Source organism: Diplotaxodon limnothrissa, linkage group LG8 (genome assembly GCF_057381915.1).
Source record: "Diplotaxodon limnothrissa isolate DT_005_m linkage group LG8, D_limnothrissa_male_GT1.1, whole genome shotgun sequence".
NCBI classification, from domain to species: Eukaryota; Metazoa; Chordata; class Actinopteri; order Cichliformes; family Cichlidae; genus Diplotaxodon; species Diplotaxodon limnothrissa.
The window spans coordinates 14,431,604-14,459,118 of record NC_140603.1 but is presented as its reverse complement, the minus strand read 5'-3'; the positions used below and the strand labels follow the sequence as shown (position 1 = coordinate 14,459,118).

Sequence of the window (27,515 nt, the reverse complement as noted above, 5' to 3'; positions counted from 1 at the left end):
AGTTTAGAATTAACTTCGACAACTGTCGGGTTTTTCCGTCGTTTCTCTTCGCTCCACCTCCTGTGCAGTCTGTAAGGTTGTCAGGGGCAACTGGGAGAGACGCTTTACGCTCACACCAGAGGCTACGCGACAACACTGGAAGTAACTGTCGATGTCTGAAGCCCTTTTCAGTCTCTACAGATAAGTTGGCGTCACTTTAGAAGAAAGTGAGCTGAGGTGGGTTTCGACAAGATGACTGACTTCGTTGAACGTTAGCGAGGGCCAGCCATAAATGCTAACTTTGACTAGCTTATCTGGCTTAGCTAATGTTAGCTGCTAGTTGAAGCTATTTTGGATTTATCGTCTTTCCAGTGATGCTGCTATCTCCTGTAATGCTACAGTATCAGCCGGTTTTGTCAAGTATTACGGTGAACTTATAGCTTCACTTAGGTCTGCATTGTTTACTGTCTGCATGTATCCATTAATGAACTAGCCATGTCAACTCCAAAAAAACTAAAACAAACACACAGCAACCTAAAGCAGAGAATGATACTTGACTCTACATTTTAGGGCTAACTTGTAATTTTTTTTCCAAAGCTTAACAAACAGAGGAATCCATCTTTTGTCTTTTGTCTCTCTTTTTTTAATATAGAGAAGTACACGGGAGATATGGCGGTCTATTTTGATCACCGCATTGAGGCTCCTGATAGCAGTGATGTACCCTTTCAGTTGACCTGGCACTCAAGTCTTCCTATATTGGCTGTGGCCTCAAGCAGTCCTGCCACCGGTGGAAAAGTAGACCTGTATCTGCAGCAGGTAACCTCGGACATAAAAGTATGTAACATTTCTCTCATATTGACACACACAAATATCGTCACACCTATCTGGTTCATGTTCAGGGGGAGTATGTGGAGAGCTGCCATGTAGTTCGTCCTCACCAGCCCACAGGGCTGCGCTGGCATCCAACAAAGCCAGTTTTAGCGGTAGGCTGGGATAATGGAGAAGTAGTGCTGCTGACACACCCCCCTGGAGATCAAACAGTCTTGCCCGGTGTACATACAACCACCATCAAACTGCTGGAGTGGAGCAGCTTTGGCAGCCGCTTGGTAACTGGTGATGAGGTGAGTTTTTTGCAATAACGTCCTGGCATATATTATTATGTAATATAATAATATATGCCAGGACGTTATTGTCTTTTACATGCTGATGTTTTCATGAATGATGGATCAGTTTTAATAAGATATAATCACTTATTTTTTCTGGGTATGCACTCACTGTAAAATGATGGACTTATTTAAAAATGGCCTGATAACCCTTTCCAGATTGATCGAAGCAACAATTGCTTCCCTGAGATTGTTACCGACATGGCGTGAACACAGACTGGAAACTACCTAACCTTTGTTTTTCAAAGTGTGTACAGCATACCTTTAGTGTCATTTTTTTACCGCAGAAGATTGTTTTGTTTTTTTTAATCTGAAGTGGACATTGAAAAAAGTCATACATCCTTTTATCTCATTGTGTTTGAATAATTGTAATTCCTTCTACTGGGATCTCAGCCAGAAGTCCATCTTTCACCTCCAGCTCATTTAAATCTCAGCTGCCAGACTTATAACAAATTCAAAGAAATAAATCATCATTCTCCTCCTCACAACCTTTTGGGTATACGATACATGGGTACAAGCCTTACATGTTACAGATTTGGTCACTTTTTATGAACCAAGTCACTGCCTGCATTCTGCACATCAGACACTCTTAGCTGTCTGTGCAGCCTGGCTCAATGCAAAAAGAAAACAAACCGTTTCGTGTTTTAACTCTTTGAACTTTTCTTTTGTGTTTTTAACTAAGATTTTATTGTGTTCTTTAACACACTTTGTAACTGTTTTGAAAGTGCTAGGCAAATTAACTGTTAACTATTACTGTTATTATTGTTATTGACAGTCTGGAGCTTTGGCAGTATGGAAGGTGGATGCGAGAGGGAGACTTCATGGAAACCACCTTGTAAAACATGAATACAAGAAACCTTTAACTTGCTGCATCTTCAGACCGTCCACACCTGGAGAGTAAGCAGCCTTCGAAGTCCCATATCAAGTGGAAGAGTATGACATTTTTTTAATCAAATACTATTTTTTGTATTTTATTATAGTGATGTGGCAATGCTAGCTCGAGCATCTGTGAGAGGAGATGAGCGTGCGCTGGACAAGTTTAGCTGGAAGGGGGCACCTCTGAAGATGGGGCCACAGGAGGGACTTGGATTCTTTATCTGCACTGCAGATGGTAGGAGTTTGTGATTCCTGTTGGAGTTTGGAAAATTAAATCATTTGTTATTTTCAATGCATTTGACCATACTTTCTTTAAGACACAATTTGTTTTTTCATTGCCTTGTATAATTTTGTCTGAGGCCAGCAGTCTTCTGCAGTCACAGCCCTCAATGTATAAAGGCTGTTTATTTTATTTGTTTGTTCTGTAAATTGCATTGATGATACTTTGCTTTATTTTTGAACAGTTACGAAGAACAGTATGAGAAAAGTATTCATGGTTTTAGAAAGTCTGATTAATCCAGCAGACTTGTTGAAAATTATATCAAAAGTGTATTTTGCCTCTGTGAAGCAGTAATCCTGTGGGAGTCTCCAGAAAGGGGAAAATACAACAAGCTATAATGCTATTGATCCAGAATCCAGTCTGATCTTTAATAAATATGAACACTTTGTGGTTTGAGCTGTCAGATATTCCACTTATTTCATCTTTAATCCCATGTCTTATGCATATAGGTAAAGTCCATAGTGTGGATGAGTATTGTAAGACGAGTGTCCTTCTCAGTGTGGAGGGCTCCATCAAGAAACTTCTCTACATTGAGAAGACAGAGGCCCTCGCAGTGATCACAGAGAACCTCATGCTGTCACAGTATGCTCTCGGACCTGAGGGTGGAGCACAGGAGATTATGAAGGTATACAGAAAGATTTTTTTAAAAATATATATTAACCAGTAATATCAACATGAATGATCAATCTCAGTTACTTTAATTATTAATATACTTGAATATGTGTGCCCTTTTTATATTCTGTGCCAGGACTAAAGATCAGTGTGGAGTAATGCGTGACTTTTTTTGTGACAGGGTAAGTTGAGCAGCAAATCCGGGCAGAATGTAGACGTTGTGTGGACAGAAGATGGCCTCCTCATCACTGCATCCGGGGAGCAGGTCATCAGGTCAGTATATACACACTGAGAAAAAAAACATGTAAATTTCAAACTTGAGTAATAATGTCCCTGTTGAATATTTTAGGCTGTGGGATCTGGAAAGAGATGACAACTATGTTTTGTCTCTTGATGAGACTCTGGGATATGAGAGGGGAGAGATGATCAACTGTGTTTCATACTGTGCAGGCAAAGGTAAAAGTTTGCACAGAATTGTAAATGAAAAGAAGCTTTTTCTTTCCCATCACCATATTCCTGAATGTTTCCAAATGCATAGGTTAAAAAAAACCTCTTTTTTAAAAATTCTGCAACACTCAGAAATCCTAGCAGCTGGCACCACCAATGGACGCATAGCAATGTGGAGGATGGTGGTGCAGTCGGGTAGCAGTAGAGGTGACACTAAGCCCCAGTGGAAACTGCAGACACCAACAGAAATTGGAGGAAATGTCACTCAGCTACAGGTAATGTCTTGACCAGCATTAGTACATTACTTTCGTTCCATCCATGTTCTACCACTCCAGGTCTATCCCAGATGTCATGCCAATGAAGAGTCATCAGTTAAACTAACCAGTACAGTACTCTGAACAGATACTTTGGCTTCCTCCCACAATCCAAACATGCATGGGTTAGGGGTGTTTCGATTACATTACATAATTTTTTTAATGATTATGTCACAAACCATCTGTAGTGTTCTGTTTAGAAATTCCACTTTGATCTATCCTTCAGTGGGGCTCCAACCTGAATCTCCTGGCGGCAAACAATTCAAACACAGTTCTGATCCTCTGTGAGCATGTGATGTCAGCCCACTTCAGCCACCAGGTGGCAGCAGTGCAGCTTTCCCCAACACAGCTCAACATCACTCAGTTCCACACAGGTCTGCACTTTTCTCTGCAGTCTGACATACATGTCAGAGGGGTGTGTGTTACTAAGGTAAGGGTAGAGATGAAGGCTTTCACAAAGTATTCCTGTTGGTGACAAGCAGAAGTTTAAACTGCTGTCATGTCAACATAACTTTCTTTTTGTCACACTGTCAGGACTCAGTGACGGTCTGGAATGGCAAGCAGGTCACTGTGTATGAGCTTTCAGGGACAAGTCTGCGCAATACAGGTACAGCACTCACTGAAAAAACAGTAAACAGCGCGGTTTCCACCTTTAATTTCACCACATCTGCTTTCTCTGCCTTACGTCTTTCTAATTCCCAGGATCATTTCCTTGTGATTCGCACGTGGTGGCTGTACACGGCGAGAATCTTTACACTGTAGAACCAAACCGGGTACAAATCCGCACACCTCAGGTCTGTTTGCCTCATATATTTATATAAACACAAATATGAGACAGCTTATCAGCTGACGTTAAGTCAGAGTGGATTATAAAGAATGTAAACATATTTGATCTTGGGTATTGCTTTCAGGGCACAGTGAAGCAGCTTTTAACCTTCTCCAAGGCAGAGGGAAACCCTGTACTACTCAATGTGCGCCAGTCCTATCTGGTGGTGGGCACAGACACGGCAAACATCAGAGTGTTCGACCTCTCCAGAAGGTTGGCATTCACGTGGATGTTATCCTGGTTAAAACAATTTAAAAAGAAGCCTCTGTGCTTTTTTTATTGAATCTTTATCAACATGTTCTTTGTCCTTATAGAGATGCCAAAGCTCACTGCAGCACCAAGAACCTAGCTGACCAGATTCCCAATCTGGGAGCACTAAGGTCAGTTAAATGTAATGCTAATGGGAGCCAAGTCAGCATCCTAATCTCTCAGGTGAGTGTACTGTGAGCACATCAAACCTTGCTTCTATTTCATATTGGAAATGTAATGTCTTTATATCAAACTGTGCATATTTAACTTAAATGAACTGTGCGAGATTATTTCCTCTCAGGTGAATGGGCGACCTGATCACAAAGTGTACTTTTATGATGTTGAGATGGACACTGTGACACACTTTGACTTCTTCACTGGCAGACCTTCTAGTGGTATCTCACAGGAAGAAGAAAGTGAAAAGTAACCAAAGTAGCTTTCGTCTGTTTTTATTGTGTTCGTGCATATTACCTTTTTCCCCCTTTGATTACATACTGTGCTCACTCTGTTCTGTTTTCCAGGCAGCAGTGGTCGCTCAGCGGTCACTCTCCTGTGTCTCATTTTTGGGATGAGAGTGAACCTCGTCTTTTTGTCTGCGAGACTGTGCCAGTCAGCTCTGAATCCATATTAAATAGTTCCTTGGATATGGTAAAGACCACTCCTAAACACTGTAATATAGTAATAACTAAGGGGTAGTTAAAAAGTATGATGGCTTCCTTTCACTTAGGTGGATGTGTTGGTGGTGACCCTCTTCTGCACACAGGAGCATGGGCTCCTCCTGCAGGACTGCTCCCCTAGACCTCCAGGCATGCAGGCGCTCCTCGCTCTGGATGTGCCCTACTATTATTATAGCTGCAAGGTGAGGACTGAGCCTGTGTGTGTTCTCCATTTAGCTGGGGTGATCCACATATAAATCTGTTGCTTAATTTTTTTGTGTCATGTATCATGTGTCTTTTTATTTATGCTTGTCATTATTCTTATGTGCAACTCTGTGTTTGGTCCAATACACCCCCAGCTATTATTTCGGAGGGGTGATGTATTTCTGCCTGAAGTAAGTGTCTGCTCTGTACGGTTCGTTCAGAAAGCCTCAGTTTTCTTTGTTGTGCTGTGATTGTGTGTGCCTTGCGTTCCATATAAGAAAACATGAAAACTCCAGCCAGCACAAGTGCATCTGTGGAATATCTACAACTCTAATTGTGCACAGCTAAAAAAACACTTAATAAGTACGGTAGACATGTTTTGTGATCCCTCCTACTCAGTCTCTAGTGCTCATTGTTCCCCTTTGTATTTCACATTTATTTTATTTTTAAGTTCTCACTTCACAACATGCTTATTACGAGTGGGTCTGAATCATGTGGGTGCTGATCTTACTGCTACATATTTTTACCAGCCAGGTGAGAAGGATCAAGGGTTAATAGAGGTTTCGGCATCGTCATACCGAACCCAGCCAACGACAGGGACGCCCTCCCAGGTCCCTCATATGGTGTCCCGGAAAGCTCTTAGAGACTTTGTAGGTCTGGAGAACTGTGAGAAGGCCACTCGTGACGCCATGCTCAACTTCAGCTTCTACCTGACTATCGGTGACATGGATGAAGCCTTTAAGTCTATAAAGCTCATCAAGAGGTATGTTTACATCACAGATGCATGTGTCTTTCTCAGTGGTATTTGCTAATAGAGGAGGCATGGAGCATGGTATTTGCTTCTGTTTGATAACCGTCATCACATCCCCACCAATCCACTAATTGTTTCCACAGGGGCTTTAGTTCAAAGACAAAGCACACAGCACACAGGGGGTAGCATTGTTAACACAACCTTGACAGTTCTTGGAATGCTTTCCAATGCTCTGCAGTGGGAGAGCTACAACAAACTGTTGATTTTCATTTAATCTCATTTTACTCAGCACCTTTGACTGTTAAGGTCAAACTCTTACAATAGCTCTGTAACCTTTAGTGTGCTATGCTCTCTTAAAGTCTCATGAAGAAACTGTCCCTGCTTTTTCAATATTTTCAAAATTTGTCTTGCCTCTAAAAACATACAGGGTATAAAGGATGGATGTAGGTGTCTGTGTCATTACCTGTTGGTAGGTGCTGCCTGGTTATGAGCTGAGAGTTTTCATCGTCACCATTTTGGCGTTTTATAACCTTACATGACAGTTGAGAGGTGGATCTGACTGTCAAGCACACCGCACTCTCATTCGTTAACAACTTGTGATCGTCAAGTCATTGGCCAATGAGCATGCACAGGTCAATCTTTCTTTCTGACTCTAATGATAAGTATAATTTACAAAATGAGCTTAATGTTTTATTCAGTATGACCTGAGTTGCTAAAAGCAGAGTATTTATTGATGTCCACAGAAACCACGGGAGCATATCAAAATTATTTGAAAATTCTGACTCAGTAACTAAAAATTACTTTATTTATTCAGAAGTTTGAGTTACTTTTGAGATACTTAACCTGAAATTTGGCTTGAAAAAAGTTTTTTTCAATTGGGTTTCTATCGTTGGTCCTTGCTGACAATTACAATAAATAGAGGTTTAAAGTACATTAGCCTTAATTTTTCAGTCCCAGAAACGACGTCCATCATTAATACTGTTAGTCCTAAGCAATGAGAGCCTTTGTAATTAAACACCTGGCAACGAAAAGTGATGACACACCAATGATCTTTCAATTTGAAATCTCTATATGGATCCTTTAAAATAACTCACTGTACATAAATTAGATTAAAAACACAGGACATGATTAAGGGTTTTTTGTGTGTCTCTGTTGAGGGAAGGAACTCTTCAGTGTGTATATGTGTGACTGTTTCTGTTAGTGTGCGGGTGTGTTCTGAGGGGATGTACTTTTCTAAACATTAAATCTCACACACACACACACACACACACACACACACACACACACACACACACACACACACACGTTCGAGGTCCCCCTGCCAGTTTGGTCCAAAGCGAGTGCCCCTTTTCCATTCTTACAAACATTAAATCAGGTCACTAAAAGGATGTGTGTGTTAGTTCCTGCAAGTGTGTGTGCGTCTTTGAGAAATTTATGTGATATCAGCGATGATCTGATATTATCTTTAGGGGAGTACGTGATCCAGGGAACAATTCTGCTGTAGCGTTGCTTTCGCACGTACAAACATTACCCAAATGGGAAAATAGCATAAAAACAAACAAATGGGAAAACAGCTTACACCATTGGCCGGATATTCCAAACTGTTTAATAGGCATGATGACAGGTTTACTTGGTTCCTCATTGAAGGCTATTTTTACTGCTGCGCATATTTTTTTTTTTGAAGATTTGTATTGTGTATGATTCCCGCATATCTCCACCCACAGAATTATGCATTTCCTGCAGTACTAACCTGTATCTTCAGGGACTTGTCTCTATGATGCAGGTCTGAATTAACAAAGGGTCTCATATTTAAATCTGACTCTAGCTCGTGAACCAGAATTCATTCAGATGTAGTAGATTTATTTTGAGGAAATATCTGGTGGAAACACTAGAGGCAATATGCCTGTTTGACATGTGTGCATTAAAAGGTGAGATCACCTGAGTCACAGCTGCATCAATGTGCACTATAAAAGGCCCTTCCTCCCTCTGATAATGAAACCCACAGTATCCATGGATGAGATATAAAACATGTAACACACTTTGAAGGTGATGTTGTCAGTATCAAAGTTCCTCCTGCCGTTAAAAGCAGTGTGTCACATCCAGGTTGGGATGTCTTACTCAGTGCACACTGTGCTGCTTCCTCTCATTCACATTGTCCTTGACTTTTAAGTGACATGCTGCTACAAGATTATCTTCCCACACTTATGCAAGCAGTCTGTTACAGTCTTTTTCTTTTGAATTTATTCTTTAGAGCCAAACTTTCCTTGGAATTAAATGACTCAAGAAGGTGTTCAGGCTGAGACTGGTGTGATACATTTGACCCTCATGACCCCCATTTAAGCCAGTTGTCACTGGAAAGAATGAGCTAATTTTAGTTGTTCTTCCCTGTGAGGTTTTCATTCTCCAAGGAACTGATATCGTCATTCAGTACTTTTTGTACCATCCTTTGATGCTTCAGGCTAGAGTCAAGGTCCTTATTATAATAGTACAACTGGAAGTTACTCTGAGACTAGGTTGTTTTGGATTTGCTGAGATATAACTGCTGGACATGGTTTCGGGGTTCAACAGCTGTGATGCAGCTGTACGCGTATAGTACTATGAGAAAGTGCCCCCCCCCCCTTTATCTTAGTTTTTTCTATATTTGTCACAATTACATGTTTTAGTTCATTCATTAGACAACGATAACCTGAGTAAATATAAAATGCTGCTTTAAAATGGTGGTTTAATATTTTAAGGGACAAAAACTTTCCAAACTTACCCGATGACCTGTGAAGAGGTAATTTCCCCCTAAACCTAATAACTGTGCCACCCTTGGCAGCAAGAACTGCAATCGGGCATTTGGAGAAACTGGCAAAAAGTGCTTCACATCGCTGGGGAGGAATTTTGGCCCACTCTTTGCAAAACTATTTTTAATTCATATTGGAGGCTTTTTAACCATGAACAGCCTGTTTAAGGTCAGGCTAAAGCATCTCAATTAGATTTAAGTTTGATTAGGCCAAAACCTTCATTTTGATTTTTGTGAGCTGTTTAGAGGAGTGACGCACCAGGACTTGCTGGTGTGTTTTGGATCATTGTCCTGCTGCATTACCAGAGTGAGCTTGATTTTTGTGTGATGAACTGATGACGGACATTCTCCTTCTGGATTATCTGGTCGAGAGCATGGTACTATCGTCACACTACCACCTCCATATTTGACTATTAGTATGAGATTCTTTGTGTTAGTTTTACGTCAGCAGTCTCTTTCTTATTGTTGAATAATGAACTCTCACCTTAACCAAAGCAAGTGACCCTCGCAGTTTTTTAGATGTTGTTCTGGGTTCCTTTGTGACCTCCTGGATGAGTCGTAATTTTGGCATACCGGCCGCTACTGGGAAGGTTCACCTCTGTTTCAACTTTTCTCCATTTGTGGATAATTCAATTCAATTTTATTTTATTTATATAGCACCAAATCACAACAAAAGTCGCCTCAAGGCGCTTCATAGATACAGAGAAAAACCCAACAATCATATGACCCCCTATGAGCAAGCACTTTGGCGACAGTGGGAAGGAAAAACTCCCTTTTAACAGGAAGAAACCTCCGGCAGAACCAGGCACAGGGAGGGGCGGCCATCTGCTGCGACCGGTTGGGGTGAGAGAAGGACGACAGGATAATGGCTCTCACTGTGGTTCACTGGAGTGCAAGAGCCTTATAAAATGTCTTTGTAACCTGTTCCAGAAAGATAGATGTCAAGTACTTTGTTTCTCAGCTGTTTCCTTAGATTGTGACATGATGTGTTGCTTTTAGATTTATTAACATATTTGACTTTGTCAGACATGCTCTGTTTAAGTGATTTCTTGATCCAGCAGGCCTGGCAGTAATCAGGTCTGGGTGTGGGTAGTGAAATAGTTCATTCATGATTAACAAGGAAGGCACACAGAGCCAGGAGGGTTTGGATATTTTTTTTACCTTAATAAATGAAACCATCACTGAAATCTTTTTCTAGATTTAAAATTTGTTTGATGACCTGAAACATGTGAATGTGCAAATGAATGTGAGTGCGAATGGTTGTTTGTTTGTCCCTATGTGTTAGCCTTGCGACAGACTGGCGACCTGTCCAGGGTGTACCCCGCCTCTCGCCCTATGACAGCTGGGATAGGCTCCAGCGCCCCCCGCGACCCTGAAAAGGATAAGCGGAAGTGAATGGATGGATGGATGGACCTGAAACATGTAGGTGTCACAACTGTGCAAAAATAAAAACCCACACTTTTTCACAGCATGTTGGTCTGATGACTCAAACAAGCTCTCCTCCACACAGTCCTTATTCATAAAGTGCTTTACAACAGCGGTCCCCAACCCCCGGGCCTCGGACCGGTACTGGTCCGTGAGTCGTTTGGTACCGGGCCGCGAGAGTTGAGGCTCAGGTGTGAAATGTATGGTTTTCAGGGTTTTTATCGGTTTTCAGCGTTATTTTGTTATTGTTTTTATCGTTAACTTTTTTTCCTGGGTCTTTTCACGTGTGTTATGAATAAATCTTATTTTTTTGTGATACCGGTACTGGTTTTATTTTGTTGTATTTATCCGCGACACCTTAAAGGCCGGTCCGTGAAAATATTGTCGGGCATAAACCGGTCCGTGGCGCAAAAAAGGTTGGGGACCGCTACTTTACAAAATCAAACATTACAGCTCACTGCTGGATTTTCCCTTTTGAGTGCAGTTAGCCAAACAGCAAACAGCCACTTACTACTAAAGAGACAGTTTCTTAACATAAAACACATTTTTTCTGCCAGGAGCAGCACAAAAGTGATCCCTTAAACTGGTTTTTAGTTTTAGTGTCCTTATTTTCCTCCGAGTTATCGATTCTGTCACTAGTTAGCTAACATAAACTAATATAGGGCTATTTGCTGCAACCAACCAACCACATTCCTTACTAACAGAAGATGACGCTAAACATGTTTTTAAAACTTTGACTTTAAACACTTATTTCTTAAATCCAGCTTCACAGACAGTGTTCTATGTCAGTTTTTGAGAGCAGGGCTCAGTGATGTAAATTAGCCTTTAAATGTGTAGCGTTTCATGTCCTCTTTAAATCAAATCTGTTTTGGAAGCAGCCATCTTGGATCAAATATTGAGGAATACAGAGGAATAAAAATAAAAATCCTGTAAAGAATCAGCAGGCAAATCCAATTTAAAAAAAGAAATAAAGTTTGTTGACTTTGCCCCAAAATTGTTTTTTTTTTCTCTCAACACAGTGACATGATTGGCTAATGTGTTTCACATTAAGATAATTAATCAGCTCTTTGGGAGCATGGGCAGGACAACTGTCATCTTTAGTTTTTCTTCAACACATTTCTGTCCCACTTCTCCTCTTAATGTAATTTCTGGTTAAATGTTATGAGAAGACAACTGCTGATAAAGAATTTCCAGTTGATAAATGGTTAAAGTCACTAGAAAAATGGTAATTCATTAAAATAAACTTTTAATGAATGAGCCTTTGTCATGATGTTGGGCACCAAGCAGCAAAGACAACAACCACTGCTTGATTATACTTACCAATAAATTTATTGAATTTACATGATATACATGGTATATTATTATTTTAATGTGGAAGTCCCACAAATAACCTGGGTTTTTTTGCAGAAATATGATATGGTCATTACTACTACTTATGATAGCGCTATGGTATTATTTTTTATATATATTATATTAATTTAGGTATCGAGTATGTACCAAAGCAAGGAGAGAATCATAAAGGAAGCATCATGAAAAATGAACTTAACTGAACAAGTTGCAGTACATCGGCAAAATAGCTACTAACAATTGAAAAAAAACTATTCCACAATTATCCATACACATTGTTTAGTGGGTTATTTGTCTTTTATCTTTTTTAAATTTTCTTGCTTCAAAGTATTCTTGGAACATTATAATATATCCTCGTGTTCTTCTTTCATTTGTTCAAAATGCCATCTCTCACTGGCTATAAAAAAAAATTAAATATTGTCACTGATTTGGCAAAGCACGGCCCAAAAGCTAACTGAAGACTCTTCAGCTTTTATCCTGGCATGTTCCCTACATGTAACATATATAATTATTATGTGCATAACATTTTTTAATAAACTTTAAACTAGTGAACACAAATATGAGGTATTCTAGTATTATAATTTCAACATCTTTCATTTTCTCAAATTTATGATTGTGCAGGAGACCATTTCATAAATGCACCATTAATAAAATATGTCAAGTTCCAGCTTGATCTTTTCATATGAATTATGTTTTATGAAAGACAGTCCTAATCCAAATTCTTTACTTAACAGATTACTCTGGCTTGAATACATGATTGAATCATGCAGGATTTGAATTTCCCTGGAACGTTAGGGCTGCTTTATACATTAACTTTAGTTAAAAATGTGAAAACTGTGCACTAAATAGCAAAATATTTATCATATCTCTATTGTTGGAATGGGAGAAATAGAATACGATTGCAAGCGTATGTTAGTCCAGCTGTTGTGGGAGCACAGGAGCGTCGTCTTCTTTTGAGAGTCCAATTACTGTCACGTAGCTGGAGTTAAACATGAAGGGTCCTGTCACTGGCGTGTCATGTGAGATCTCCTGAGTTCAACAAGGCGACTCCACATAGTCATTGTCCAGACGTGGGTGAAAAGGTGACGCTAGTGAGGGACTGATGATTATAACTCGAGGTGCAAGGCAGTCATCACGGCGGTGTAAAATGTTCCAGATGAGCATAGCCGCAGCCATAGTGGCCAGCAGGCAAGCTGCTATGTCCATATAGCAGGAGTAGGAAAGGTGGGTGTTGGGCCCGATCTTATAGAAGGTCACAAGTCCAATAACCAGAACAAAACCTGCAACGGAGCAGAGAGAGAAAAATCAGTCAGCTGTTATTTACCAATATCAGGATCCAGTGAAATACAATTTGTGCTTTTTCTTATTTTAAATTATGAGGTGCTCTTCTATTCAAGCTGCATCTTGTTTCACACTGGAAAAACAGACAAGGTCATGTTTCATCTTGACATAATTACTGAGAGACTCAGAGTGCAAACACTGTGTTGGTGAAATGAAGCGTTTACAGGAATGCTAGCAACTCCTGTGCACATTCAAACCAGGTGATCGAGGTCAGCATGACCATGAGCTGGCAATGTTGTGTTGTACCAGATGAGACTTTTGACAATTAATTGTAAGGTTGAGACAGAGTCTCTGGGATCGTTTTAAGACATTTTAGTTACAACAGTTAATAAAATGAAACCTGCAGTGGTAGAAGAATCCCATTCTCTCAAATTTGGAAATGTATTGGTAAGTTGAAGCATTAAGATTTCCTTTCACTGGAACTGGCCAACCCAAGAAAAACAACAGTTACGATTTTTGTTTTTTACCTTTGATATTTAGAAGCCCAAGTGAAAGAGACTGCTTGGCCTAATGTACAACTGAAGTCTCTCTGTGGCTTTTAAAATCCCACATACTGACACTTAGACCCCATCACTGTAGTCACTGTATTGCTCAGGAAGGCCAGAGCTATGTGCGCAGCCTTTGATTTGGGAAATCTGTTTCCTCTGAGGAAGAACTTCAGAAATCTCAAGATTAAAGTTCTCAATAGCAGAAAAATATCAGAGCATGAATACAGGCTTGGAAAAGCCTTTGAGATGTTTTATCTCCTGCTGTCTTTGATTCACAGGAGCTTGACTGAAGCAAAGAGGAATTCCTGCTTGCATGCGAAGTTATAAAGCCTTAGTCTTTAGTTTCATGCTGTTCCTTTGATCTTTATTTGGTTGTATCAACATTTTTCACTGTCTCCATGGCCGCTGTTGTCCTACTTCTTTACAGTTAGGTACAGTGTGTCTTAAAGCAACACTTCTTGGGGTTTTCCTCATTCAATGCCTTCAAGTGTGCTCTGGAGCCATTATATAGTTCAACAATGCTACATGTCTAAAAAACCTGCCTCATCCACAGTGGTATAAATACAGGGACCAAAAATAATCACTGGAAATAGGGATGTTAGTGCATTAGGATATGAATCATTCGGTTTCCTGAAGCAGTCAGTGGCACCAATGAGGGAAGTTCATTTATATTTCTTTCTCTACCTCCACTGTAAGATGGTTGTCATTGTTTTAAATGAGGATGTGGATAATTGTGTCTGTATATCAATATGTGTCCACTACACTGTGTATGTAAGAATGTAACTGTTTGCTCATGTCTGTTCATGTTTAACCTGTCTGGCTCCTTATCCAAGAAAATGAATAATCTCCTCTCCAGCTTCCAGCCAGGGTGGGCTGTGTGAACCTCTTTTCTGGCAGGGACTTATCTCTCAAGCTTCCTTCCCCTGCTTCCTCTTTCCATCCTTCCTTCCTCGCCTCCTTGCCACACCCTGAGCTCCGAGGTTAATACATTTACTGGACATCTGACACAATGTGTCACAGAGAAAATCTTAATGAGTCTTGCTGCTATGTGACTGGTTCTTGGAAATTCCTTTGGCCCTGCATTTTCCTTTTAGCTAGTAGTGACCTACTGAAGTTGTCATGATGTCTTGCTTCTCACCAGGAATCTATTGAGCCACAGACTTTAAGACACAAATGTGACTTATTTTGGAGCCAGGTTTAAAATCAGTGAACGGATCGTACAAATTCACTAATCACCTGCTTCTTAGTGGGATGTGATCTGCAGTGTTGACATTTGTCACGTTAGAGCCGTGTCCATTCAGAAAACACATTCCAGAGTTGTCTCACGGGGTGAAAAGACCACTATTGTGCTTTCAGTCTGGACCAGCCAGTGTTGCTGAGATATGGCTCTATGCAGCTTAATATTGTTATTCCACACACTCACACTCTACTTGCAGTTGTAAAGCATTTTGGCACGTCCGAAAATGAAAACATTCCAGTGAAAGGGAGCGATGGGCAAAAATACCTCCATTCATTCAGAAGCGAGCCCCATTCAGTGACTCAGTGGGGGAGGGCTGAAATGGGAGTGGGGAATGAATGAATGGTAGAGGCCTGCATAACTATCTACACTCAGATGATTTGGTCTTCTTTGGGATTTTTCAGCCTTTATTTCCAGGAATTATGGATCAGTCACTTCATTATTATTGAATCTGATGGTTATTTTTAGAATTGATTAATTGTTTATTTGTCCAACTGTCCAAACCTCCAAAAATGCTCCAAACTGGATGGCATTTTTATTATTCATGTTACTCTTGTGGTTTTAGGGATGGCACTGTTAGTCTGTTGTTCGTTTAGTTGGGCTACCGCTGTGGCCCAGATTAACGTGCTGTGCAAAAGTGTTGAGCCACCATCATTTCTTTATATTTTCCGATGGAAATAGGTGCAGTTATTTATTGAACCACGTACCAATATACATGGAAATGCAGTATATAAGGTAAAAACAGAATTTGCTTTCCAGATGGTATTGTATGATGGATCAAAATGGGACTTTTCTGTGTGCATTTCAAACCATGAGAGATCCTCCACCGTGTTTAGCAGATGGAAATATAAACCCATCCATCCATCCATCCATCATCATTCTCTCCTGCTTATCCTTATTAGAGTTGTGGGGGGCTGGAGCCTATTCTAACGACCCAAAATTTAAATTTTGGATACATCACTCTATCAGACCTGTTTCTACTGATTTCCAGCTCAGTTCTTGTGTATTTTGGCAAAAGCCATCAATTTATTCCTTTCCCTTCCTTCCCTTCCACTGGCACCATTGAGGTGTCACTGCTGTTCATGAGGCTTCAGTAAACAGTAGATGGATCATCTGAAGGGCCAGATGCAATTCTCATGGTCCTGTTTCAGGTCTTTTCTGAAAGTTTTTCTTTTATCTGTTCAGACCATGATTTCCAGATGCTGTTCATCTGCTGTCGATGGGCCACTTCTTCTTTTGTCTTCTGTTTGTCCAGTTTTCACAAATCTTTAAAGACTCACCATGCTAAAATACGCCAAGTTTTAAACCTTTAGCACTTTGAGAATCGCCCTATTAGTGCAAAAGTATTATTTTATGCCCGTTAAACAATCAAACAAAATGGTCTGGTGCAAGGACTGAAGTAAAAATGAGTGGAAGGCAGACAATGTCTGAAGAAAAACTTCAGCTTCAGAAAGCATGGAGAACTTTTGCTGAAGACCACTTTAATAAATGACCAGAAAGCCTGGCTTGAAATAAGAGGTGGCCCAAGTTTTTTTTTCATAGTGCTTTAATACAATAAACATTGGATGTATTTTCAAGAAATTTGGTTGAGACGGCCAAGCTTAGGATGGTGTAGGATTAATGTTGCTGACTTATATCTAATGACTCTTGACTTACATGTGCAACTACCCCACCCATTAGATCAAAGTTTACTCTCATCTAGTGACACATCTATGCAGTATTCAGGAAATACACATTTTTCCCAAGTGACTGGTGGGTACTTGGAGGTTGCTGACAAGTCTTTAGGCCGGTGTGACTGGAGCTTTAGACTTCTAGTTTGTCTAAAGAACAAGCCTTGTTTGTGACCTTGAGAAACATCTTGCTGTTATCCATACAAAAAAAGGCTTAAAGAAATGTGCCTTTTTTTATTTTGAATTTATATTTCATAGGATAATATTTGGAAGTCATATCATTTTCTAATATGTGAAAACATCTGCCGAGCCTAGAACAGATAGGTCTGTTTGGTCTGGATTGATCTGTTAAAATAATGCTGTTCTGCCTTTAAGACATATTTATTGCATGTCACAGAGTTTTCACGTAGCAAATATTAGTGGATAGTTGCTTTGATACACGTGTTACGTGTATGTGGATATGGGAGTGTATTTTAAAAACATCAGAAAATAATATGAAGTGAATAATATGAAATGATGAAGAAAATAATATAAGTGTAGCAGTTGTTGAGTTTATTTTTATGTATGTAATAAACTCAAACAGAAGATTTCTATCAGCTGGAAGTAGCAAGTTAACTTCAGCTCCAGTCGTCAAAATTCGAATGTTTAGTCTGTTTTTTTCTTAGTTTTGGTAGTTTTATCTGCTGTCCATGTGTTAAAGATGTTCTCTGGAGCAATCTGTCTTTAAGAAAACAAAGGAGCTCAGTATATACAAGCGACACTTGTCATCTGATTTTTTTTTCTTGTGTCGTGTCCTATGAACGACTATGAACTGATAAACTTCTAAGGTCAAGATTACATTTTGATAATAACCTTTTTGTGTCAGAAGAGTAAAATTGGAAGATCAGATTTTTCCAGAGAGTGTTATTTTTTTTAATGTCAGGGAAGTAGGTGTGTGCTGTAAATTTCTTTTTAGAATGCCAAATCTATTATGCTGCTGCCTTTGGTAATCGTTCTTTTGTGAGATGAGCTCTTGGCCACTGAGGTGTTCCTCGTGTTGTTGTCTAATATAGGAAAATGCAGTAATACTGGGTGGGCCTCAATCCTCTCACCAAGGTCTTTAGATAAAAGCCATCAGCCCTGCTGGAATTTGTCCTGAATAGACTAAAGATAAAGAGGAGATTCTTTACTTGCAACTACTCTTAGACACTTTGTAAACAGACATAAAAGCTAGGCCAGTGTATCTAGAGTGAGGCAAGTCCCACCCTGCTGTCATGAGTACCAAAGGACATTTCTTCACCGAAGCTCACTATAAACAGACAATCACGCCACAACACACTCTTAACATACACAAGCATATATGCACATATTCCCTCCTGTCAGTGCACACACAAACACACAGTCCCCGTCGAAAACTGTCTTTCCCGTTAATTCCCCCCTCCCCTCTTTTTCCTTCTTCAGCTCAGGGGTTTGCATAACAGGTAGTTACAGACATTTCCTCGTCCTGAGCAGGGATATCCTGGCGCCCGACAGTCGCTCCCTGGCTCACTGCAGCTTTGGTCCATGGATTTTGGACTAGGACTAAATTTAAACCCACAGCAGACCCCCTTCATGCTGCTCAGAAACCAAGCAGCTGAGTGACCGCAGCGCACAACACACTTCCTCAGCAGGGGCACCGGGACAAGTCAATACTAGGGGACACTTAATGTCGATAGTAGAGGATGGATGGATGGATGGATGGAGGGATCGACAATGGATAGATGCTAGTTAATTCCAATTGCAGTTAATCCTGAGGATAGTACAGGTTCTATCTTCCTCTCGTTTTCGAAATTTTGACTGAATTGATGGAGAGTCTTATCAAGTCAGATTTTGTTTCCGCTATTGTGACCACTTTTCATTTAAATATGGATGAGTATCCACATTTAGTAAAAATATGGTCTATGATGCATTATTTTTTTTTAAATTAGGGTTTACTTTTTCTTAGGTAGACCTAAAGGATGAGATTTGCTAGTGTCTTAAGTTTTTCACAGTAACTTCCTGCAGCATTTGAGGCTTAGAAGTCGATCTTCAGTATTGGAAAGTTGCCCAGTGCAGGTCCAGCTGTGATTACAGCCCAATTTTATGGCACTAAATTTTGGATTTGGTTAAATCTTTGCAAATGGTAAAACACTTAAAAAGAGGGGATGCTGGTACTTACTGGTTAGTTGGAAAAGTGCAGCGATGGCTTCTTCCCACCACTGGGATTCGTGTGAGATGAAGGGCAACTTCATCAGGCCTAGAAGGAAGATCAGCTGACCTGCAGTCAGGGCCACTGTCGCTATCAGGTTACATGCTCGCATCATGTTAAACTGCACTTGAAGGACAAGAAGAAAAAGTTGTGTCATATTTCTGGCACTGTGATGTAAAAGGGTCAAATATACACATGAAAAACTAAATGGCAATAATAGTTTTTAAAGGATAGCTTTATTATATGTCTGAATTTTTGAAGGCACCATAAAACCAATTTACTAATTTATTTAAAATGTACCCACGGTTTCTAAAAAAAAAAAATCTAGTGCAAAAACAACACAGAACATAGAGGCCACCTCTTCTTCTGAAACACTGAAGGATTTTTGAACTGTGGAGTATAACTCATCTACTTTTGAAAGTAAATATAGGATTTCAGCTTCACAGTGGTTCAGAGCTGGTTTGTCTTGTTTCAGTTTTTTTATGTGTGTGTGTGTGTGTGTGTGTGTGTGTGTGTGTGTGTGTGTGTGTGTGTGTGTGTGAAGGCAGGAATGCTCAGGACTCTTTTCCTCTGGAGAACTGCAGTTATACTTGCAGAATTGTAATTACGTGCAGAATGTGGTTTGGCATTGTCTTGCTGAAAAAGACAAAACCTTCCCAGAAGCAAACGCTGCCCTGATGGCAGCATACGCAAGTATCCAGACATTCTGCACTTTGCCAGTGCCTTGTGTACTACTCCATCCCTATACCATCACAGATGCTTTGGAACTGAGCTGGATGGATCTTGTCTATAGCCTGCTGGACAGACTGTCCATGACTCTATCTATCTCATATAAGATCATTCCCAGAAAAGGCAGCTGTGTTTCTCAGTCTTGTTTATACATATTAATATATTTTTTGTGTGTTTGTTTTACTGGTTGATGTGACTCAGGGGATACAGCTGATCATTCCCTGATCTGAAGGTAAATAAACCTGTTCTTAGATAGTGCTTTTCTACTCTATTTGAGCACTAAAAGTGCTTTGTACAGCATGTCTCATTCACCCATTCACACAGTACCTTTTTCTTCATCTAACTGCTTTCTATCTAAGATTTACACACACACGCACACTGTGATCACGCCAAGGATAGCAAAGCATCCATACTTATGAACCATCATCCTTTCAATTAGTAGATGACCTGCTCTACCTCCTGAGCCACAACAACCCCTGAAACATCCATCTACAGATTTCCCTTGAAGACATTCATGTATTCATACAGTCCAGTAGATACATTAAGTGGTCAGTTAGAGTGTAAAACCTCTATATGAATACCAGTTCATGTTCAATTTATGTTTGCGTGTTAGAGCTTGAACTTTTATTTGTGGATGCAAAAACTGTGTTCACTTTGATTTTAGAAGTATGTAGATTTCTCCAGATTATCTGAGTCTTTTATTTATGGCAGTTTATACCGCAGATGATGAAATCATGCAAGGATAAAACTCCTATATTGGCTGAGATTTTCTGAAATTGTCGAGGTTTCTATGTTATGTTATGTTTTTTGAAGTTTTGTGGGGGGAGGAGTTCTGTTCTTTTGTGACCTATATTCCAGTTTTTTTGTTTTTTTTTGGAAACAGGGTTATAAAATACACTTCCAGCACAGGAGCATTGACACGATTACTATTTTTTCATGAATGGTAAGTCACTTCTGCCATTAGTTGGCAGCGCTGCCCAGTGACCAGTAAAGCTGGCCAATGGATTTCCAGCATTTCCCAGACTTGTTCTTGAATGACAGTTTGGAGCTTATTATTAGAAGCATATAAATCCATTGTAGCATTGACTTTGACTGAAAAATGTAGCTGTTTTATGGAGTACATGCTACAGATTTTTGGATGGTTGAATACATTGGATAAACTTGGAAGTTAGGAGCTTGGATTTAATTCATGGATGTCAATTTTACCCCAACAGTGAAATTCTTCAGAGGTGTGTTTTCATATGAAAACGAACAAAACTGACTACTATATAAAACTCTGCAGTACAGCGATATCTGCAGCATTAAGTGTATTTCTTTTATTTATAAGGATGTACCAATGTATCAGTCAGCAAGTTTAACAAGACAAAGGTTAGACACTTTTTTTAAAGCAGACATAAGCATGCTGTGATGTCGAATGTAAAATCTAAAGTAAAGTTAAAACTTACATTTGACAGTGCTACGGGATTCTTGGTAGCCTGCATACTCAGAGCCCCAACCAATGCTTTCACATTGCTTCTGTGTGCCTTGCCCCCTTCTGTCAGCCTGGAGGTCGTCACGGCCCCTCTCCCCGCCGTTGGGGCACATCTTCCATAGTCCCACACTGCGCTTTCGGCCGTCCTCCAGAGCCTGCAGAACCCAGCTGGGTGTGACGGCTGCCACATTATTTAGGACCAGGGACAGCAGGGCTACGGCCACCGCTGCTACCACCAGCCTCTGCAAGGCCATGTGATGCCCGGCACCTGCCACCTCTCCCCCTCCGTCGTGCCCCTGCTCCGAGTCCTGTTCGAGCTCAGTGGGCTGCCAGCTCCCTCGCCTCTCCTCTGGGCCAGGAGCACTAGCAGTGCTCTGGGCCCCCTGGCTACTCTCCACCTCCTCCACCACCACCTTCTTCTTTCAGCTATTAGCTAGTGTCGTCCCAGCTCACCCAGATCACCTCTGGGTGATTTGGCAAGAGTTTTGTTTTAGGGCTTAGCTAAAGGACATCTCCATTCATCCTCATTCAGGAGTCGGTTGTCGTTGCAGCAGATCCTCAGCCCTCCTCCTCAGACAGCAGTGTGGGTACGTCGGGATTGATCCAACTGGCACCTAGGTCCATTCCACTGGCTCCGGCTGACTGCAGCTTGACTCTTGGATCTCAGTCCTTGCTTGTACTTTTATCTTCTGCTTTTCCACCCTCCAGTGCTCTGTTTAATGCACTTTTCAGACTTCTGGGTTTGCAGTTGGTTTATTTAGGTGTGCAGTAGATCGACTTTCCTTTTCTTCTTCTCAGAAATGCCACATTTCTTCCAGAAAAGTACAGATGACAAAAGTAGATTCTTCGGAGAGCGTTGCTAGGAGCTGACTCGTAGGTGGCTTTGCTTTGACTACCCAAGACTGTCTCTCAACTTGAAGAGCCCCTGCTGCCTGCCTGGAACAAGAAGTCCTCTAGCCCACCCCCTTTTGCCTCCTTCTATCTTTCCCCCCTCTCACTCTCTCTTTTTCTCTGTTGCTCACTCGCGCACACACGGTTTCTCTGCAAATGTTTGCGGTCAGAGTTGAAATGCAGGGGAGTTGCAGTTCATCATAATCCGAGGAATCACTTAGCAGCTGTAGCAAGCACTGAACAAACAGCTCCCTCCTTCATGATCACTTTAAATATGAGCCTGTGTTTGTGCCAGTGCGTTCATGTGACAGAATGTCCAAAAGACCCCCTCTTAGACGTCACTGTTCGGTATATTCTTTTGTCTGGAGACCAGGGGGCGTTTGCTAAAGTCTCCACTCTCATGTACAACAAACATAGTGACTGCCACAGTCGGCCAGCAACAGGATGTGTTTCCTGAGAGGAAAAGAGGATGGGAAGAGAGGCCAAATGTAGACCTGTTTCTTCTCTTGTCTTTCCTTTTCTGGCTCTCTAAATCTGGCCACTCAGAGTAATGTGAACATGATTTTTTACTCAACATTTTTAAATAACCCAGATTTTTCCCTCCCTCTGTTTTGTTTTCTATTACCATAAACAGTAAGACTTTGGCTGCCACCTATTACTATTGCTTTTTTTCACTTTGTCTCACTTCTTATAGCAAGGCCCCTAAAGATTTGGGGTATTTCCTGTTGCCTAACTTTAATAAACAGCCCACATCTGTATCAGCTAAAGCAAGGAGGAGGGAGGGGATGGAAATAGAGACCAGATGGCTGTGGAATCTTATATTTGGAATTGAAACTGAACTGGGGGATGGGGTGTGTGTAAAAGACTTGATTTACGTCAGAGAAAAGGAAAAAAGAAAAAGAAAGATAAAGAATGACCTCTGTTTTGAGTTTAAAATCCTCTTCTCCATCTTAAAATGTAATAATTTCTAGGTTATGCTTTTATCAGTAAACAGGATTGTTTGATGGACATTCATTATCATTGTTTGATATTGGAATGATACTACACCACTAAAAGTCTGACCCTAGTGACATAAAAGCATTTAAAGCCTTAAGTCAGGTTTGTCCCCATATTCACATGCATTCAGTCTAACTATCAAATATAAGCTTAAATGGAACCAGACATAAGTGGAAAATATTAAATACCTACCAACTTTTAATTTTTTTCTATGTATATATTTACTTATTTGTGTATGTGTGTATAACTGATCTTACTGTTGAATACTAAAATGCCAAGGCAGTGAGCCACACACACATCATCCTTGCAAACAAGCCATTTCTCCTTTCTCTTGTAGTAAAGCGGTGTGGGAAAACATGGCACGGATGTGTGTGAAAACCCGCCGGCTGGATGTGGCACGCGTGTGCCTTGGGAATATGGGAAATGCCAGGGCAGCAAAAGCACTAAAGGAGGCGGAGGCTGAGCCTGAACCAGAAACCCAAGTTGCGATGTTGGCCATTCAGCTGGGCATGCTGGTGAGATATTAAAGAATCTTTTTATTTTCGCCCCAGACTATAAGAAAGAATTGCAAAAAGGGTTATTCCTCTGTATTTGGGTTCAGGTTGCAACTTAATGTGAAAACTCCATAAGAGAAAAGATTACATTTCATTTAAAAAGACAAGATAACTTTAAAAAAAGGAACTTGAGTTTATACAATCATTCTAGAAGATAATTTTAGTCATTTTTAAAACAAAAAAACCTGCGATCCAGCTCACAGAAATGCCACATGCTTTGGCTACAAATAACACATCCTTCCTTTAAGTTGTACCACGCACAGACTAAGGGACTTTCCGGGCCAAAAGCATTTATCTTTCCATCATCTTTTCCTGTCTTCCAACAGGAGGATGCAGAAAATTTGTACAAAAGCTGTCAGCGCTACGACCTGCTGAACAATTTCTATCAGGCTTCTGGTAAATGGCAGCAGGCTTTGGAGACAGCTGAAGTTCATGATCGCATCCACCTGCGCGCCACGTACTACAGTTATGCCAAATACCTGGAATCCATGGGCGACAAGACACTGGCCCTCACTTAGTAAGGAAAACAAAAGCTTATTTATTATTTGGTCAGTAATGTAGTCGTGTGTGTCAGAACAACTATACAATAGGAACAAAGTGTGACTGATTGTTATCCTTTTTGTTACAGCTATGAGAAATCAGACACACACAGAGTTGAAGTGCCCAGAATGCTCCAGGACGACACGTCATCTCTAGAGATTTATGTTAACAAAATGAAAGACAAGTAAGTCCCGGCTCTCCCTTTATGGTTAAAAACATCTGAAATGCTTTTAAACACCAGGCCTTCCACATGTATAACTCAGGAGCATCTATAAGTGGTGGGCCCAGTACCTGGAGAGCCAGGCAGACCTGGATTCTGCACTGCATTTCTACGAGTGTGCTCAGGATTATCTTTCCCTCGTTCGAATCTTCTGCTACAGGGGGGACATTCAGAAGGTGACTCAGTTTTTAAACTTGTAATTTTAAAGAATTTGATCTTGAAGAGTTGAGTTTACTGATTTATATATAGTGTCTTGTGTACTTAGGAAACATGTATAGGCTTGTACCACTGTAAGCCACTGTAAACAGTATTGTTATTCTGACTAATTTACATTCTTCTTTTATATGATAACATTTTTGAAATTTCCTAGGCGTCAGAGATAGCCAACAATACGGGAGACAGAGCAGCTTCTTACCACCTGGCCAGGCATTACGAGGGACATGATATTAAACAAGCTGTTCACTTCTACACACGAGCCCAGGCCTACAATAATGCTATACGACTTTGTAAAGTAAGGGTTTTTCAGCAGCCTCAGTTAGAAATATATATCTATATATAAAGCAAGACTTTTTTTCTTTTTTTTGTTTGCTTTCTTTTTTCCCATCGTTGTTTTCTTGTGTTTCTCTGATCAGGAGAACGGCCTGGATGACCAGCTGATGAACCTGGCCCTGCTCAGTAACCCAGAGGACATGATGGAGGCTGCGTGTTACTACGAGGAGAAAGGCTCCCATTTGGATCGTGCTGTTGCGCTTTACCACAAGGTGTGTTTTTTTTTCCTTTCCAGTGAATGGATTGATGCATTATAAATCGTTCCACAAGGGGGGGTGGTGGTATTGTTAAATACATTTAAAGTAAGCAATGTGAAGTAGATTTTCAACTGTGGCTATATTTATTCATTTCTTTCTTATAGGCTGGCTATGTGTCCAGAGCTCTAGAGCTGGCCTTTGCCACCGAGCAGTTTGGTGCTCTTGAGATGATCGCAGAGGATCTCAATGAGAGCTCAGACCCAGCCCTCCTGGCTCGCTGCTCTGACTTCTTCAGCACACATTCCAAGTATGAGAAGTCAGTGGAGTTACTGGTAGCAGCCAAGAAGGTACCGCTGCGACACAGCATCACCTGTCTGCTCGTAAATCCATTCATATGTGCTAACTCCTGCTTTTGTGTCTCCACATTTGTGTACCCAGTACCACCAAGCCCTGGAACTGTGCGTGACGCAGAACCTAACGATCACAGAGGATTTGGCCGAGAGAATGACTGTACCTGATTCGAAGGATATGTCCGAAGAGGCCCGCAAGGAGCTGCTGGAGAGGATCGCTGACTGTTGCATGCGGCAGGGCAATTACCATCTGGCCACTAAGAAATACACACAGGCTGGCAACAAACTCAAGGTAATTATCAGATGTGCTATACACTCATTAGGAATTCTGTGCATAGGATGTATCTTGCCTGATACATATGCAACACCTAATGTGTCTCCTTGAGGGAAAAAAAAAAGTATGCGTCATGCTGTTACACTGGAAACGAAATAATTGTGACTCTAAAAACTTAAATTATTTTGTTTCTTCTTAACAGGCAATGAAGGCGCTCCTGAAGTCAGGCGACACAGAGAAAATTGTTTTCTTTGCCAATGTTAGTCGTCAGAAAGAGCTTTTCATCTTGGCCGCCAACTATCTCCAATCTCTAGACTGGCGTAAAGATCCAGATATCTTAAAAACAATTATTGGTTTCTACACTAAAGGCAGGGCACCGGACCTGCTTGCTGGCTTCTATGAAGCTTGTGCTCAGGTGAGCAAAATATCAGTTCATTTGGCCGGTTTGTTTTGACGTTTATATTGAATTATATAATTGGAACAAAAAAAACAAAAAAGCTTGCCTCAGTATCAGAGCACATCAAGCAAAATACAATTTATAGATAAATCTTGATGATTCAATAAAAAGTTATTTTGTTATCATTTAAAAGGTGGAGATTGATGATTACCAGAACTATGAAAAGGCTCTGGATGCTCTGACTGAGGCATCAAAGTGTCTCTCAAAAGCAAAGGACGCTTCAAGCGGACAACAGGAAGTGCGACTGGCTGATCTGCAGCACAAGATCACCTTAATCAGGAAGTTTGTCCACATACGCAGGTACGAATATGAACTCATTTTCATTATTTCAGTTTTACCGTAAGTTTTAGTTTTCATCATAGAACGGGTCGTTTTTGATGGATGTTTCGTTATTGCGCGGGTCAACCTGTCTGCGAAGCTTTGAGCTCATCACATTTGTCTACAGTTTGTACATCGAGGATGCCAGCGAGGCGGTGCAGCTGTGTGAAACCCTGCTGGAGGAGCCAGAGCTGGACCCTGCTGTGAGGATTGGAGATGTGTTTGGTTTCCTTATCGAGCACCACTGTCAGCAAGGCAACTTCCAATTGGTGACTGTCTTCTTTTTCTAGATTTTTCAATAGGTCAGATTACACTAATCACATTAATGTAGGGCTGTAATGATTCATCATGTAACTCAATTTAAAAAAACAAATCCTTGGTGCTACTTTCTAAATTTTTCTATTTGTGTCCTTTGTAATTCTTTTCCAGGCCAATCGTAAACTGGAGCAGCTCCAAAAGCTGTTGCCATCCCAGAATGTTAGCTACTACATCAGCCAGGCCAGCCTAGTGGCCCTGCAGAAAGAGCTTGGTATACCTATGGATCGCAGTGACAAGATACACATCTCAAAGGAGGAAGATGAAGTGGAGGAGGATTTAAACATGTTTTAACCCAGTAAAACTATATCAAATATATCTGCACTTTTTCAGACCGGAAATAACTGTGGAGTTAGTTTTGTCCGAAACAACTTACATGGGAGATATGAGGGTTGCCAAAGTCACATTATGTGGACTGAGCACAGCATCTGTTTGCATTCAAAGGCACTCGACTATCAGATATTGAATGAGTACTGTGGAAAACACGAAAACTAAAACGTTTGTGTGTGTGTGAGCTGCAAAACATCAAAAACCTACACAAGATACTGCAATATGGAGTTAATGTATATGACAAACTTGGCCGAGGTTGCAACATTCTCCAAAATGCTGAATATAATGAACATTGAACCTCTATCCTCTGCAAAGGGAAATCATGTAATGCAGCTGTTTTATTCTTAAATTTAAATCCTAGGTTTAACCTTTTTCCAGCAGCTTTTGTGAACGCAGAACGCCTTTGAGCTAAACTTGGCTCTGAATGATGTTATAGATTTATCTCTGTGGCTTTATGAACGACTGTTT

The 27,515-nt window shown here is 40.6% G+C and overlaps 2 protein-coding genes across 2 annotated transcripts; one reads left to right on the top strand and one right to left on the bottom strand.

The window, feature by feature from the left end:
- The first annotated feature begins 96 nt into the window (after window positions 1-96).
- ift140 (intraflagellar transport 140 homolog (Chlamydomonas)) lies at window positions 97-27,161 on the top strand. The gene is made up of 31 exons (XM_085360642.1): window positions 97-216; window positions 632-795; window positions 879-1,100; window positions 1,918-2,039; window positions 2,123-2,253; window positions 2,748-2,923; window positions 3,092-3,183; window positions 3,260-3,366; window positions 3,490-3,632; window positions 3,898-4,101; window positions 4,206-4,278; window positions 4,374-4,465; window positions 4,583-4,710; window positions 4,812-4,929; window positions 5,048-5,169; window positions 5,268-5,394; window positions 5,474-5,605; window positions 5,762-5,797; window positions 6,137-6,369; window positions 23,281-23,458; window positions 23,824-24,014; window positions 24,126-24,221; window positions 24,301-24,433; window positions 24,628-24,768; window positions 24,890-25,018; window positions 25,168-25,350; window positions 25,442-25,645; window positions 25,830-26,042; window positions 26,218-26,384; window positions 26,530-26,671; window positions 26,832-27,161. Exons 2-31 carry the CDS (start codon window positions 649-651, stop codon window positions 27,009-27,011), a joined length of 4,362 nt encoding a protein of 1,453 aa, XP_085216768.1. The 5' UTR covers window positions 97-216; window positions 632-648; the 3' UTR covers window positions 27,012-27,161.
- tmem204 (transmembrane protein 204) lies at window positions 12,140-22,264 on the bottom strand. Its single transcript, XM_085360641.1, has 3 exons — window positions 21,031-22,264; window positions 18,827-18,982; window positions 12,140-13,194 (listed from the first exon to the last, which is right to left on the bottom strand). The coding sequence occupies exons 1-3, from the start codon at window positions 21,308-21,310 to the stop codon at window positions 12,950-12,952; spliced, it is 681 nt and encodes a 226-aa protein (XP_085216767.1). The 5' UTR covers window positions 21,311-22,264; the 3' UTR covers window positions 12,140-12,949.
- Window positions 27,162-27,515: the final 354 nt, after the last annotated feature.